The sequence below is a fragment of the Pleurodeles waltl genome, chromosome 6 (genome assembly GCF_031143425.1).
Source record: "Pleurodeles waltl isolate 20211129_DDA chromosome 6, aPleWal1.hap1.20221129, whole genome shotgun sequence".
NCBI classification, from domain to species: Eukaryota; Metazoa; Chordata; class Amphibia; order Caudata; family Salamandridae; genus Pleurodeles; species Pleurodeles waltl.
The window spans coordinates 1712222416-1712237404 of NC_090445.1; the positions used below are offsets into that span (position 1 = coordinate 1712222416).

General features: G+C 49.3%; 1 protein-coding gene across 1 annotated transcript in view; it reads left to right on the top strand.

The window, feature by feature from the left end:
- Positions 1–14989, top strand: part of LOC138301428 (RLA class I histocompatibility antigen, alpha chain 11/11-like) — a 338345-nt gene that overhangs the window by 246634 nt on the left and 76722 nt on the right. The window contains exon 5 of the mRNA XM_069241918.1: positions 8587–8700. Within this exon, the coding sequence (XP_069098019.1) occupies positions 8587–8700 (114 nt within the window). The remainder of the gene's footprint in view (positions 1–8586; positions 8701–14989) is intronic.

Here is a 14989-nt window from a genome sequence, read left to right on the forward strand (position 1 = left end):
TCACCGCTAGCTACAAGATTGCCAGGCAAGATCATCAGTAGAGATGGATTCACCATCACATTCAAAGATACAGTCAGCTGCACCACCTACACTGACACCCCTACCAGCTACACGGAATACCTCACATTCAAGATATACATGACAGCCAATATCTCTCTGGGTGAAACCCTCGTTTACAGACCACCAGTATTGCACACCAATGTTGCTAGCTAACTCACAGTCTACATTGCACCCCTCATCATCAACACCAGCACCTTTATCTTCCTTGGAGATATTTGCCTTCACATAGAAGACCACACTGACCCAAACTCTGCGTCTAAAAAGGTTTGCAAACCTTGGCCTCACCTAGCTTGTTACCAAACCTGCCCACAGAGCCAGACACCTATTGGACCCTATTTTCTCCTCAACCACAATCATCACAGTCCACAAGCCAGCAACTGTGACCTGGATAGACCATGCCCTTGTCAGTTTCTTCATACCCATCTCACTCTATCACAGACCTACCACCACTGCATCCACCTGTCGCAGCTGGCAAAGCATCACAGAAGAGGAGTGGTCTTCCACCCTCTCCATGTACTGCCCGAGCACATCAGCAAATTGCCAGAAGCCATCAAGAACCTCAACAGCTGGATAACTGAATCCGCTCACATCCTGGCTACCCTCTAGAACAACTGTAGCAAGAGCCCAACCACTGGCCAGTTGGTACACAGAGGAACTCATGCTGACCAAACACCACTGCAAGTAACTGGAACGCAAATGGAGAACTCAAGGCACCACAGATAAAGACCTCCTCAAATCAGCCCTAAGACGCTGTGACAAGCGGATACGAAGCCCGAAGCACACAGCTCTTGAAGATTACATCAACACTAAGACTAATAGCAGCAAGGAAATCTTTGGCAACATCAAAGATTTAATGGTGCCTCCCTCTGCCTCCAGCAACATCACTCCCTCAAAAGACCTTTCAACAAGCTCTCAGAATTCCTTAGTAACAAAATCGCCTCCATATACAGCATCTTTAAGCCTCAACTAGATTCTGTCACCATGGCAACTTCCCATCACTTCCGAAGATCAAACCCTACCTCATGGCCTACCATCACCACTGTTAAAATCACTGCTGCCATGAAGACCATCTACTCCAGGCCCTATCGAATCCTTGCCTCCTCTACACCTTCACCAAAAGATTCCTTCCAATCAGTGAAGCACTAACACCCATCCTCAATGCCTCAATGGACACAGCCACATTCCCAGACACCTGGAAACATGCCACCATCATTCCCCTTGCTCAAGAAACCCTCCACTAACCCAGCTGGGCTTTCCAACTACAGACTGCTAGAAAGGGGGTCTCTAGTTGGCAGAGGTATACACCCTTGTCCAAGTAGGGACCACAATCCTAGTCAGAGTAAGTCACACACAATATCAAAATTATCCTGTGCCCGCCCTCTGGTAGCTTTTGACTGAACAGTCAGGCTTAACTTAGAAGGCAATGTGTAATACATCATAGAGTAACACAGTGAAAACACCACAAAAATACACCACACAGTTTAGAAAAATAGATAACATTTATCTGAATAAAATAAGATCAAAACGACAAAGATCCAATAAGCACAAGTTGAACATCACTGTTAGAAGGTTTAAAAGAGTCAAGGGCTCTCATTATAAGATTGGCGGCAAATGCCGCCCACTGCCAGGGCAACGCCCGCCAACATACCGTTGCTGTGGGTACCGACCGTCCACTGAATTATGACCATAGCCGGAATTCCAGCTACAGTCATGACGGCGGTAAGGTGGCGCTGCTGCCAGCAGCAGTGCCACGCCAGCAAAACGCCGCCAACCGTATCATGAGCCATGATATGGCCTGGCGATGTTTTCCTGGTGGGTGCTACTGCTGGCAGCAGCACTGCGTCCTTTCTCCTGCCGGAGGACCCCCTGCAAGCAGGTAAGTCGGGTTCTCTGACAGGAGATGGGGTGGGAGGTGCTGGGTGCGTGTGTGGGGGGTGTGTGTGACTGTGTTTGAATGCGTGCATGCGGGTGTATTATGTGTGTGCATGAGTGGGTGTGTATGTACGTGCTTGTTGTGTTGTGTGATTGCGTGTGTGCCTGGATGTATGTTAGTGAGTGTTGCTGTGTGTGTGTGTATGAATGTATGCATGCATGTGTCAATGTGGGAATGGGTGAGTATGTATGTGCATGTATGTGTGTATATGTCAGGGGGTTGGGGGAGGGAGGTGGCAGAGACCCCTATCAGTGCCAGGGAAGGAATTCCCTGGCACTGATAGTGCCTACCGCCATGGTTTTCGTGGCATAACAGAAACCATGGAAACTATGGCGGTGGGTGGGGTCAAAATGCCATGGGCGGCCTAGTGACGGCCGCCGGGCTGGAGACTGTAGTGTCCAGCCCGGTGGTCGTTACCGCCATGGCGGTCAGTGTGTTAATTTGGCGGTTTAGCTTTGGCCAAACCACCAATGTCATAATAGTGGAGGTATGTACTGCTAGCCTGTTGGCGGTACTACCGCCACTATTACACCGACCGCCAGGGTCGTAATGACCGCCTTAATCCTTAAAAAGAAACAGAACTATCTTGGTTACACACAGTACTTGGTATGCATCAAAAATAACGACGCGCAGAGATAGCAGAGGAGGAGATGCATGGATAAATAATGTGTGCGTCTGGTTTTCCGGCGCAACACAGATGATGTGCCGTTTCTTTCCACAAGGCAAGGGGCTTGCTTCGTTTTTCGATGCGTAGTCTTGGTTCCTCACTGCGATGCAGGGATATTTTGATGCCCGGGGACGATGCAGGGAAAATCCTTGCCGCGCTGGAAGAAGGCACTGGCGTTGCGTCAGACAGGTAGGTGATGCGTCAAATTTTTCAATGCAAGGCAGGCACTGCATTCAATTTCCACTCAGGATGTTGGGCTGTGTTGTTCCCGTTGACTGTGCGGCAATTTATTGGTCGCAGTGCAGGATTCACGTTGATTTTTGATGCACAAGGAGTTTCCTGAAGAGATGACGTCTTTTTGGCCCTGAGACTTCAGAAAACAGGAGGGAAGCTCAATCCAAGCCCTTGGAGAGCACTTTTTGGGAAGGCAGAGTCCTTCTCAGCAAAGTCAGAGGACAGCAGGGCAGCAGCAGGACAGCAGTCCTTCTCAGCAAAGCAGTCCAGATGAGTCCTTTGGGCAGCCAGGCAGTTCCTCTTGGCAGGGTGCAGTTGTAGGTCCAGAAGTGTCTGAGCTGGTGGGGTCAGAGACCCAGTTTATATACCCAAAAATGCCTTTGAAGTGGAGGAGACTTCAAAGAGTGGTTTTGAAGTGCACAAGTTCCCCTTTCAGTACAGTCCTGTCTGCCATGGTCCCAGTAGGTGGTTTGGCAGTCCATTGTGTGAGGGCAGGCCACTGGCCTTTGAAATGTAAGTGTCAGGCCCTCCACCCTCCCAGCCCAGGAAGACCCCTTCAGTATGCAGATGAGTGCAGGTGTGACTGAGTGTCCTGTGTTTGTGGTTGTCTGGGTGAAATGCACAAGGGAACTGTCAACCATCCCAGCCCAGACGTTGATTGGAGACAGGCTGTAAGGCACAGATGGCTTTTAAGTGCAGATAAATGCTTACTTTCTAAAAGTTGAATTTCTAAAATAGTAATATAAAATCCAACCTCACCCATAAGCAGGATTTTCTATCACCATTCTGGCCATACTGAATATGACCCGGTTACCCGTTTCAGATCAGAATCTACCAATCAAAAAGTATATGAGGGCAGTCCTAATGCTAGCTTATGAAAGGGGCAGGCCTCACAGTAGTGGAAAACAAATTTAGGAGTTTTTCACTACCAGGACATATAAAACACATATCCTGACTTTTATCTACATTGCACCCTGCCCTTTGGTTACCTAGGGCCTAACTTAGGTGTGAAATATGTAGAAAAAGGGGAGCTTAAGGCTTGGCAAGTACTTTTAATTGCTAAGTCGAAGTGGCAGTGAAACCGCTCACAGGCCTTGCAATGGCAGGCCTGAGACAAGTGTAAGGGGCTACTTATGTGGGTGGCACAATCAGTGCTGCAGGCCCACTAGTATCATTTAATTTTCAGGCCCTGGGCACATGTAGTGCACTCTACTAGGGACTTATAAGTAAATCAAATATGCCAATTGGGTGTGAACCAATCTTACAATGTGTAAGGGAGAAAGCATTTGCACTTTAGCACTGGTTAGCAGTGGTAAAGTGAACAGAGTCCTAAAACCAGCAAAAACAGTGTCAGAAAAGTGGAAGGAGGCAAGCAAAAAGTTGGGGGATGACCACCCTAAGGCTGTCACGTCGAGCACAGACCTTACTCTCTCCTACCATACCCGGCAAAGGTTATAGAGAAACTAATCAACCAACACTTCACTGACCACCTCAGCAACCACCTCCATGCCACACGGTCTGGATTCAGCACTCATCACCACCACAGATGACATTGGCATGATCCTTGACACAGCCACGGTAGCCTTTATTGTCCTGGACCTCTCTGTAGCCTTTCGCATGGTCTCACACCCCATCCTCATCAGGAGGCCGCAGGAGATTGGCATCCAAGGACCCGCTTTCCTCTGAATCTACTCCTCATCAATGGATATGTGAGGGCACAGGCTTTTTGAAGGTTCAACCCCCCATTTTGTCCCTCTTTTGATCTCAGGTGCTGGTGTAATGGCTTTGAAATGCTCTGAATACTGCTTATCGGGCCTCAGTTCATGTGCTCTGACCTGTTTAACAGTATTAGGTTAATTAGCGAATCCCTCAATTGATATACCTTAATCTACCTGTAAGTCCCTAGTATATGGTGCCACGGATACCTGGGGCATGCAAGTTAAGATGTCTGTTGTGGACTGCAGCACTATTTGTGCCACCACAAGGATGACAAGTCAAAGGCAGGGTAGAAGTGTTATCTCCTTCTGCAAGGAAAAACACCCAGGGTGTGAGCCCAAATGGAAGCCGTCTTTAAAGGGCTAATGGCAAGCACACACGAAGAGGGACTGCTCCTTTTTAAGACAGACAGCAGGCTATCAAGGACAGAGAGGGAAAACACTGGTCAAACCAGTTTTTCTGTGGGTTTGTAGGCCTCCGGTAGGAACGCCTCTAGGGTGGCCTAACAAGCTCCACACATGGAAAGGAGGGTTCTGCTGTCTTTGGCGTGGGAGGCCTAGACCACTCTCAGATAGCTAGATGCCACATATTACAAGAAGCTGTCTTTCAACGGGAAGGGACCTGGTAGTTGATTGGCTAGTGACTGCCACCTTCCCCTGGGGACATTTTATGGCCATAAATATGGCACCCAGACCTCAGATTTCGACTGACCGAAGGACTGCCTGCTGACCTTGGACCTGGCAGAGAGAGGTTGCACCAAAGTTGGACTGCTTCTGCTGCACCTTAGGCCACCAAAGAGAGGACTGTGCCTGAGGTGTCCTGCTCGTGGGGAAGTTGTCCCGAGTGCCAGACAGAAGCAGACACTCCAAGAGTCAGTTTACTGACTTCTTGTTTCAGCACGGGGCCACAAAATCTGTGGAAGCTTGCTTGGGTGTATTGGTAGCCCAGAGTACTGGGTCATTGCTCACCGCCGCAGTGCAGCCTGGGAGACTGAGTCCTGATGCCTAATAGTTGCACCTGAGTCTGCTGGACCCTGAGTGTTGTAATCTACGTATCATAGCAGTGCCCTGGGGAAGGCTACAAAGCAGTGAGTATACCGTGGGCTGTGTTGTAATAGTTTTTTTGTGGCCTCTGGTAGGGTACTGCTACCGACACACTGTGCTTTTGTAAATACAGGGCCCTGAGAAGGGTACAAAGCACTGTGTATACTGGGTGATGCAGTGTGAAGGCAGTGCCACGTGGAAGGATGAAAAGTGCTTCGCATGCTGTGCCCTGTGCTGCGACAGTGCTTTGTGGCCACTCCCAGGGCACTGTGTATCCTGGGGGCTTAGGTCTGAGAGGGCACAAAGTGCCCAGTGCAGTGCTGTAGTGCTGAGTGAAGCGTGGCCAGTGGTGGTTTAACTGTGTCCTGAGGAAAGCTTCAAAGCGCTGCATGTACCACGGGTTGTGGGGTTATAGTGCTGTGTGCCCTCTTTCAGGTCACTGCTGAGAATAATGTGGCTCTGGTGAAAGCAGTGCTCTGAGTGCAGGTACAAAGCACTGAGTTAAGCATGGCCTGCAGTGCCCTGATGAAGTAGAAAACATTGTGTGCAGTGCTAGGAGGCAGGTTATATAACGTAGAGTAAACCATTGGCTGTGGTGTGATAGTAGGTCTGCTTGGAAGGCTACAAAGCAGTGAGTATACCGTGGGCTGTGGTGTGATAGTAGGTCTGCCCGAAGGCTACAAAGCAGTGAGTATTCCGTGGGCTGTGGTGTGATAGTAGGTCTGCCCGAAGGCAACAAAGCAGTGAGTATACCGTAGGCTGTGGTGCGATAGTAGGTCTGCCTGAAGGCTACAAAGCAGTGAGTATACCGTGGGCTGTGGTGGGATAGTAGGTCTGCTTGGAAGGCTACAAAGCAGTGAGTATACTGTGGGCTGTGGTGTGATAGTAGGTCTGCCCGAAGGCTACAAAGCAGTGAGTATTCCGTGGGCTGTGGTGTGATAGTAGGTCTGCCCGAAGGCAACAAAGCAGTGAGTATACCATAGGCTGTGGTGCGATAGTAGGTCTGCCTGAAGGCTACAAAGCAGTGAGTATACCGTGGGCTGTGGTGTGATAGTAGGTCTGCCCGAAGACTACAAAGCAGTGAGTATACCGTGGGCTGTGGTGTGATAGTAGGTCTACCCGAAAGCTGCAAAGCAGTGAGTATACCGTGGGCTGTGGTGTTATAGTAGGTCTGCCCGAAGGCTACAAAGCAGTGAGTATACCGTGGGCTGTGGTGTGATAGTAGGTCTGCCCGAAAGTGACAAAGCAGTGAGTATACCGTGGGCTGTGGTGTGATAGTACATCTGCCGAAGGCTACAAAGCAGTGAGTACACCGTGGGCTGAGGTGTGATAATAGGTCTGCTCAAAGGCTACAAAGCAGTGAGTATACCATGGGCTGTGGTGTGATAGTAGGTCTCCCTGAAGGCTACAAAGCAGTGAGCATACTGTGGGCTGTGGTGTGATAGTAGGTCTGCCCGAAGGCTACAAAGCAGTGAGTATACCGTGGGCTGTGGTGTGATAGTAGGTCTGCCCGAAGGCTACAAAGCAGTGAGTATACCGTGGGCTGTGGTGTGATAGCAGGTCTGCCGAAGGCTACAAAGCAGTGAGTATACCGTGGGCTGTGGTGTGATAGTAGGTCTCCCTGAAGGCTACAAAGCAGTGAGTATCCTGTGGGCTGTGGTGTGATAGTAGGTCTGCCTGAAGGCTACAAAGCAGTGAGTATACCGTGGGCTGGGGTGTGATAGTAGGTCTGCCCGAAGGATACAAAGCAGTGAGTATACCGTGGGCTGTGGTGTGATAGTAGGTCTGCCCGAAGGCTACAAAGCAGTGAGTATACCGTGGGCTGTGGTGTGATAGCAGGTCTGCCCGAAGGCTACAAAGCAGTGAGTACACCGTCGGCTGTGGTGTGATAGTAGGTCTGCCGAAGGCTACAAAGCAGTGAGTATACCGTGGGCTGTGGTGTGATAGCAGGTCTGCCGAAGGCTACAAAGCAGTGAGTATACCGTGGGCTGTGGTGTGATAGTAGGTCTCCCCGAAGGCTACAAAGCAGTGAGTATCCTGTGGTGTGATAGTAGGTCTGCCCGAAGGCTACAAAGCAGTGAGTATACCGTGGGCTGGGGTGTGATAGTAGGTCTGCCGAAGGCTACAAAGCAGTGAGCATACTGTGGGCTGTGGTGTGATAGTAGGTCTGCCCGAAGGCTACAAAGCAGTGAGTATACCGTGGGCTGTGGTGTGATAGCAGGTCTGCCCGAAGGCTACAAAGCAGTGAGTACACTGTCGGCTGTGGTGTGATAGTAGGTCTGCCGAAGGCTACAAAGCACTGAGTATACCGTGTGCTGTGGTGTGATAGTAGGTCTGCCCGAAGGCTACAAAGCAGTGAGTATACCGTGGACTGTGGTGCGACAATAGGTCTGCCCGAAGCTACAAAGCAGTGAGTATACCGTGGGCCGTGGTGTGATAGTAGGTCTGCCCGAAGGCTACAAATCAGTGAGTATACCGTGGGCTGTGATGTGATAGATCTGCCGAAGGCTACAAAGCAGTGAGTATACCGTGGGCTGTGGTGTGATATTAGGTCTGCTCGAAGGCTACAAAGCAGTGAGTATATTGTGGGCTGTGGTGTGATAGGAGTGGTGTGGAGGGTTTTCAAGCATGGGTGTTTTCTAGATTCCCATACTATGCACATATCCCGCCATCTAGTGGTTGAAGTTGGTGCTACTTGTTTTGTTCTTAATTTTTTTTGTGGTGTGATAGAAGTGCAGTGTGGAGGGTTACAAGGCAGAGAGTATACCTGGGGCTGAGTAGGATCAGACTTATGTTCCCCGGCCAGGCTATAGCTCTCTCTTTTTACTCTGAGATCTTCATACCTGGCAGTTCTCAGTGGTACTGCATCATGAATAATATCTTGAAATGATGTCTGCCCTGTAACCCTGCTCCTGTCTGTCTCTGTCCCACAGAAGAGAAATCTCCTCCCATGGGGGTAATTATCGGAGGCGTCATTGGAGCCCTCGTGGGTGTTGGAATGCTCGCTGCTGTCATTTGGGTTGTCTACTCGAAGAAGAAAAAGTCAGGTGAGTAGATTCTATTTGATATTCCTAGTGGGAGGTACCAATACTTCATGATTCATGTGCAGGGGTACAGGTGAATACCATCTGCCCCTTGCAGCAGGGGTGGGGACACATCCATTCTTGGAGACCTGGTTCCTTTACATAGAGGTGGGTGGAGCAGGGGTGGGGATACATGCATGCTTCTTGATCTGTTTGCTTTATATGGAGGTGGGTGGAGCAGGGGGGTACATGCATGCTTCTAGATCTGCTTGCTTTACATGGAGTAGGGTGGAGCAGGGGTGGGGATACATGCATGCTTCTAGTTCTGCTTGCTTTACATGGAGGTGGGTGGAGCAGGGGTGGGGGCACATCCATGCTTGGAGACCTGGTTCCTTTACATGGAGGTGGGTGGAGCAGGTATTCCTTGTTTCTGCACTGCTCATGCAGGGTCATTGACTGCACTATTTTACTGCTCTGTCTACAACCTCTAATGAATAAACAAATCCTAAAGCGGCCCAGAATTGTAAGTCTGGAGTTTTGCCAATCCTATTAACTAGTCTTCGGCCAATGAAAATTGGCACCCATGTTTGAGACATTCTGATTGGCTGCTTAGTTAAAACATCCCATGCCTTCCTGGACCAGCTTCCAGTAAGATGTGCGGAGCTCTAGGACACTGTGGAAGGCGGTAAAGCACAGAGTATACAGTGGGTGTACGCAGACAGCAGAGCCTTCAGAAAGAGTGAAAAGCAAGGAATATACTTTGAGCTCTTATGTGAGAGCAATCCCACGAGAGACGCAATATGTTAGATGTTGTGATAGCAGTGCCCTGAGAGGGTAGAAGGTACTGTGTGCTGTGGTGTGATAGCAGTGATAAGAGAGGGTACAAGTGTAGGAGGCTGGCCTGGCTTGTAGTGGTTCAAGTTCAAGTTTAAGTTTATTGACTCGGTTAATTAAAACCATCGCAATGCAGTTATTTAAGTGATGACCCCAGGTGCTTTTATCATTGTGTCGCTGTTGCTCCTCAATTTTCATCCAACATAGGTTGTTTAGTGTACCAGTCTCAGCTGCACGCAACCTCCAGCATAGTTTAATGAAGGCACATCTACTCTGAAATTCATAGTTTTTCAGACCCAGTTCTAAACGAACCTAAGCTGGAGATGCTGGTCGTGCTATCTGAAAAACTGTTTTGTAGGCCTTCGTCTGGACTTGATTGAAAAAAACTTCCTCTTCCTCAGCATAATTTCGGCGCCATAAGTGATGGTGGGCATTAGCCGCGCTGCCATGACAGAAAGCAGGTTAGTGAATGAACGGCAGATCAGTTTTTGTTTTAGAACTTTAAAACCATAGGTCAATGAGAGGTCTTTTGCTTGAACGACAGCAAGCTGCGGCTTGAAAGTCAGGAGGCGGTCCATAGTGAATCCCAAGTACTTATATGTAGGTGCAACCTCCACCCGAGATCTGTTTATGAACCATGAAGCCAATTTAAACTTCCTGTCAACTAGGTGGACAACCTTAGTTTTACTCAAATTCAATTCTAGGCCTTGCATTGTTAAGTATGTGTAAAATGCATCAATGCTATGTTGTAGCCCAACAGGTGTTTGGCTGAGTAGAACTATGTTGTCTGCGTACTGTAGCCATGCAATTCCTTTCTTGGCCAATACTGGCGGGTGGCTATTTACGGGAGCTAGAGCCTCGGCTAGGTCTGCAAGATATAAGTTAAACAGCGTGGGAGCCAATACACACCCTTGTTTGAGTCCTTTTGCTGTTAATATTGTGTTGGTGAGGTGGCTGCCCTCTCCAATTTTTACTTGCACCCAAGTACCTGTATACAAGTCCATCATTGCGCCAAGGAGGCTGCATGGTAAGCCCCACCCTTTCAGTTTCTCCCATAGGGGGGTTCTTGGTACGCAATCAAAAGCTGCCTTTAGATCAATAAAGCATGCAAGTAGCCTTTTTTTCTTAAGCCTGGCTTTGTTTCCCAGCAGGGCCAGGGTTGCCAGGTTGGTGGAAGCACCCATACCAGCTCTGAAACCTGTCCGGCATTGTGGAATTAACTGTCTGTCATGAATCCATTCTGCTAGTTGTTGCAGTAGGCAGGATGCGTAGAGTTTTGCTTCCATGTCTATCAATGCTATTAGCCTGTAGTTTGAAGGATTTGCGTGGTTACCTGCTTTGTATATAGGGTGAATAATGCTGCCTTTCCATGCATCTGGGAGACCCGTAGTGCCTTGAAGCTCGTTAAAAAGCAGCGCCAAATAATACGTCCAAAATGAAAGGTCTCCTCTAAACAAGGCGTTTGGAATGCCGTTCTGACCAGCTGCCCCTTCAATTGTTTGTTTCTTGATAAGGCTTGTCAACATTTCTATGTCAGTGGTCATTAGTGCATGCTTTCCTTTGTTTCTGTTTAGAGTTAAGTCTGTTTGCGTTGTCACTCTGAAGCCAAAATTAATCTTACTTGAGTCATTGGCTATCTGTGAGGCCTCCTCCTTCGCATGGTGCTCTGGGAGTGAGAACATTGTCTGTACGTGGGCTTCCCATGTGGCTGCATCGATACCTGCATTCGTGTGTCGATTTTGTCCCTTAGTTAGTCCGTTTATTAGTTCCCAGAACTTTTTGTTATTTTTCTGTTTGTTGGACATGAGCAGCTTGGTCCACAGATCCTCATGATAACTCTGTTTTGCCATCCAGCAGTTTTTCTTATATTTGGCTCTTAATTCAGAAATCCTTGTGTCATCAGATTTCCTCCCCCAGTGTACGTCCTTCAGGACTTTTTTTGATTCTCTAGAGACTTGATTTTTCAAATTGTGCAATGTCCTGTTGAACCATGGCTTTTCATCTTTGCGACTCTTGACTTTGTTTTTTGACTCTATGACCGCAATTGGGATACGTTTTTTGATGGAAAATGTATTTATTAAAGAATCACACAAATGCTTCCATGCGATCACTCGTTCTCCTTGGGGGTGATCTTCTAGTGCCTGCACTCTTAGGGCCAGATGTAGGAAAAAGGGAAATTGCGAGTTGCAATTTGCGAGTCCGTGCGACTCGCAAATTGCAACTCGCAATTTTCCATGCAGAAAGGTGTCTCAGACACCTTCTGCAACTCACAATGGGGTCGCAAAGACCCACCTCATTAATATTAATGAGGTGGGTCACAGTTTGCGACCCCATTGCGAGTCTAGGCACTCACGGGGATGGTGGCCTGCTGGAGACAGCAGACCACCATGTCCGTGACTGCTTTTTAATAAAGCAGTTTTTTTTTTTCTATCTGCGGCCCGTGGTCCTTAAAGGAAAACGAGCTGCACTTAGAAAAAAAAAACGAAACCTTTTGTTTCGGTATTTTGTAGAGCAGGCAGTGGTCAATAGGATCACTACCTGCTCTGAAAAATTGTTTTTGTGATCATTCACAAAGGGGAAGGGGTCCCCTGGGGACCCCTTCCTGTTTGCGAATGAGTTACCATCCACTTCAAGTGGATGGTAACTGCGAGTTCATTTGCGGCCGCTTTCGCGGTCGCAAATGAACTTGCATAGCGTTGCGAGTCGCAAATAGGAAGGGAACACCCCTTCCTATTTGCCCCCCAGGGGTTTTGTGCTGCCTTTTCTCAAATCAAGGTTGAAATCGCCAGATAAAATGAGGATTGCGTCCTTATTTTGTTTCTGCAGCATTTTTAGAATATTGGTCAATGTTTCAATGTTCCCACTGTTTTGGATTTTGTTAGGGTGTACGCATACGTTGATCAATAGTAAAGTTCTGTTGTTGCCTGATGGCGCCTGATGTTCCAATTTTATTGGTAGCAGCCAGTCAATTCCCAGGTCGATCTGTTTGATCACTGTGAGAAAGTAGCCTCTTTCTAGCCTTGTTACCCCCACTTTTGGCCTGTTTGTGAGTATATGTCAGGGTGTTTTCACTGTCTCACTGGGATCCTGCTAGCCAGGGCCCAGTGCTCATAGTGAAAACCCAATGTTTTCAGTATGTTTGTTATGTGTCACTGGGACCTTGCTAGCCAGGACCCTAGTGCTCATAAGTTTGTGGCCTATATGTATGTGTTCCCTGTGTGATGCCTAACTGTCTCACTGAGGCTCTGATAACCAGAACCTCAGTGGTTATGCTCTCTCTTTACAAATTGTCACTAACAGGCTAGTGCCCAATTTCACCAATTCACATTGGCATACTGGAACACCCTTATAATTCCCTAGTATATGGTACTGAGGTACCCAGGGTATTGGGGTTCCAGGAGATCCCTAGGGGCTGCAGCATTTCTTTTGCCACCCAAAGGGAGCTCTGACAATTCTTACACAGGCCTGCCACTGCAGCCTGAGTGAAATAACGTCCACGTTATTTCACAGCCATTTACCACTGCACTTAAGTAACTTATAAGTCACCTATATGTCTAACCTTTACCTGGTAAAGGTTGGGTGCTAAGTTACTTAGTGTGTGGGCACCCTGGCACTAGCCAAGGTGCCCCCACATCGTTCAGGGCAAATTCCCCGGACTTTGTGAGTGCGGGGACACCATTTCACGCGTGCACTATACATAGGTCACTACCTATGTACAGCGTCACAATGGTAACTCCGAACATGGCCATGTAACATGTCTAAGATCATGGAATTGCCACCCCAATGCCATCCTGGCATTGGGGAGACAATTCTATGATCCCCTGAGTCTCTAGCACAGACCCGGCTACTGCCTAACTGCCTTTCCCGGGGTTTCACTGCAGCTGCTGCTGCTGCCAACCCCTCAGACAGGTTTCTGCCCTCCTGGGGTCCAGCCAGGCTTGGCCCAGGAAGGCAGAACAAAGGACTTCCACAGAGAGAGGGTGTTACACCCTCTCCCTTTGGAAAAAGGTGTCAGGTCTGGGGAGGAGTAGCCTCCCCCAGCCTCTGGAAATGCTTTGATGGGCACAGATGGTGCCCATCTCTGCATAAGCCAGTCTACACCGGTTCAGGGATCCCCCAGCCCTGCTCTGGCGCGAAACTGGACAAATGAAAGGGGAGTGACCACTCCCCTGACCTGCACCTCCCAGGCGAGGTGCCCAGAGCTCCTCCAGTGTGCTCCAGACCTCTGCCATCTTGGAAACAGAGGTGCTGCTGGCACACTGGACTGCTCTGAGTGGCCAGTGCCAGCAGGTGACGTCAGAGACTCCTCCTGATAGGCTCTTACCTGTGTTGCTAGCCTTTCCTCCTTCCTAGGTAGCCAAACCTCCTTTTCTGGCTATTTAGGGTCTCTGCTTTAGGGAATTCTTTAGATAGCGAATGCAAGAGCTCATCAGAGTTCCTCTGCATCTCTCTCTTCATCTTCTGCCAAAGGATCGACCGCTGACTGCTCAGGACGCCTGCAAAACCGCAACAAAGTAGCAACGACGACTACTGCAACCTTGTATCGCTTCATCCTGCCGGCTTTCTCGACTGTTTCCAGGTGGTGCATGCTCTGGGGGTAGCCTGCCTCCTTCTTGCACCAGGAGCTCTGAAGAAATCTCCCGTGGGTCGACGGAATCTTCCCCCTGCAACCGCAGGCAACAAAAGACTGCCTCACCGGTCCTCTGGGTCCCCTCCCAGCACGACGAGCGTGGTCCCTGGAACTCAGCAACTCTGTCCAAGTGACTCCCACAGTCCAGTGACTCTTCAGTCCAAGTTTGGTGGAGGTAAGTTCTTGCCTCCCCACGCTAGACTGCATTGCTGGGTACCGCGTGATTTGGAGCTGCTCCGGCTCCTGTGCACTCTTCCAGGATTTCCTTTGTGCACAGCCAAGCCTGGGTCCCCGACACGCTAACCTGCAGTGCACAACCTCCTGAGTTGTCCTCCAACGTCGTGGGACTCCACTTTGTGTCTTCGGGTGAGCTCCGGTTCACTCCTCTTCGTAGTGCCTGTTCCGGCACTTCTGTGGGTGCTGCCTGCTCCTGTGAGGGCTCCCTGTCTTCTGTCTCCTCACACAAGTGGCGACATCCTGGTCCCTCCTGGGCCACAGCAGCATCCAAAAACCCTAACCGCGACCCTTGCAGCTAGCAAGGCTTGTTTGCGGTCTTTCTGCGTGGGAACACATCTGCAAGCTTCTCACGACGTGGGACATCCATCCTCCAAAGGGGAAGTTCCTAGTCCTCTTTGTTCTTGCAGAATCCACAGCTTCTACCATCCGGTGGCAGCTTCTTTGCACCCTCAGCTGGCATTTCCTGGGCATCTGCCCAATCTCGACTTTGTCGCGACTCTTGGACTTGGTCCCCTTGTTCCACAGGTACTCTCGTCCGGAAATCCACTTTGGTTGCATTGCTGGTGTTGGTCTTCCTTGCAGAATTCCCCTATCACGACTTCTGTGCTCTCT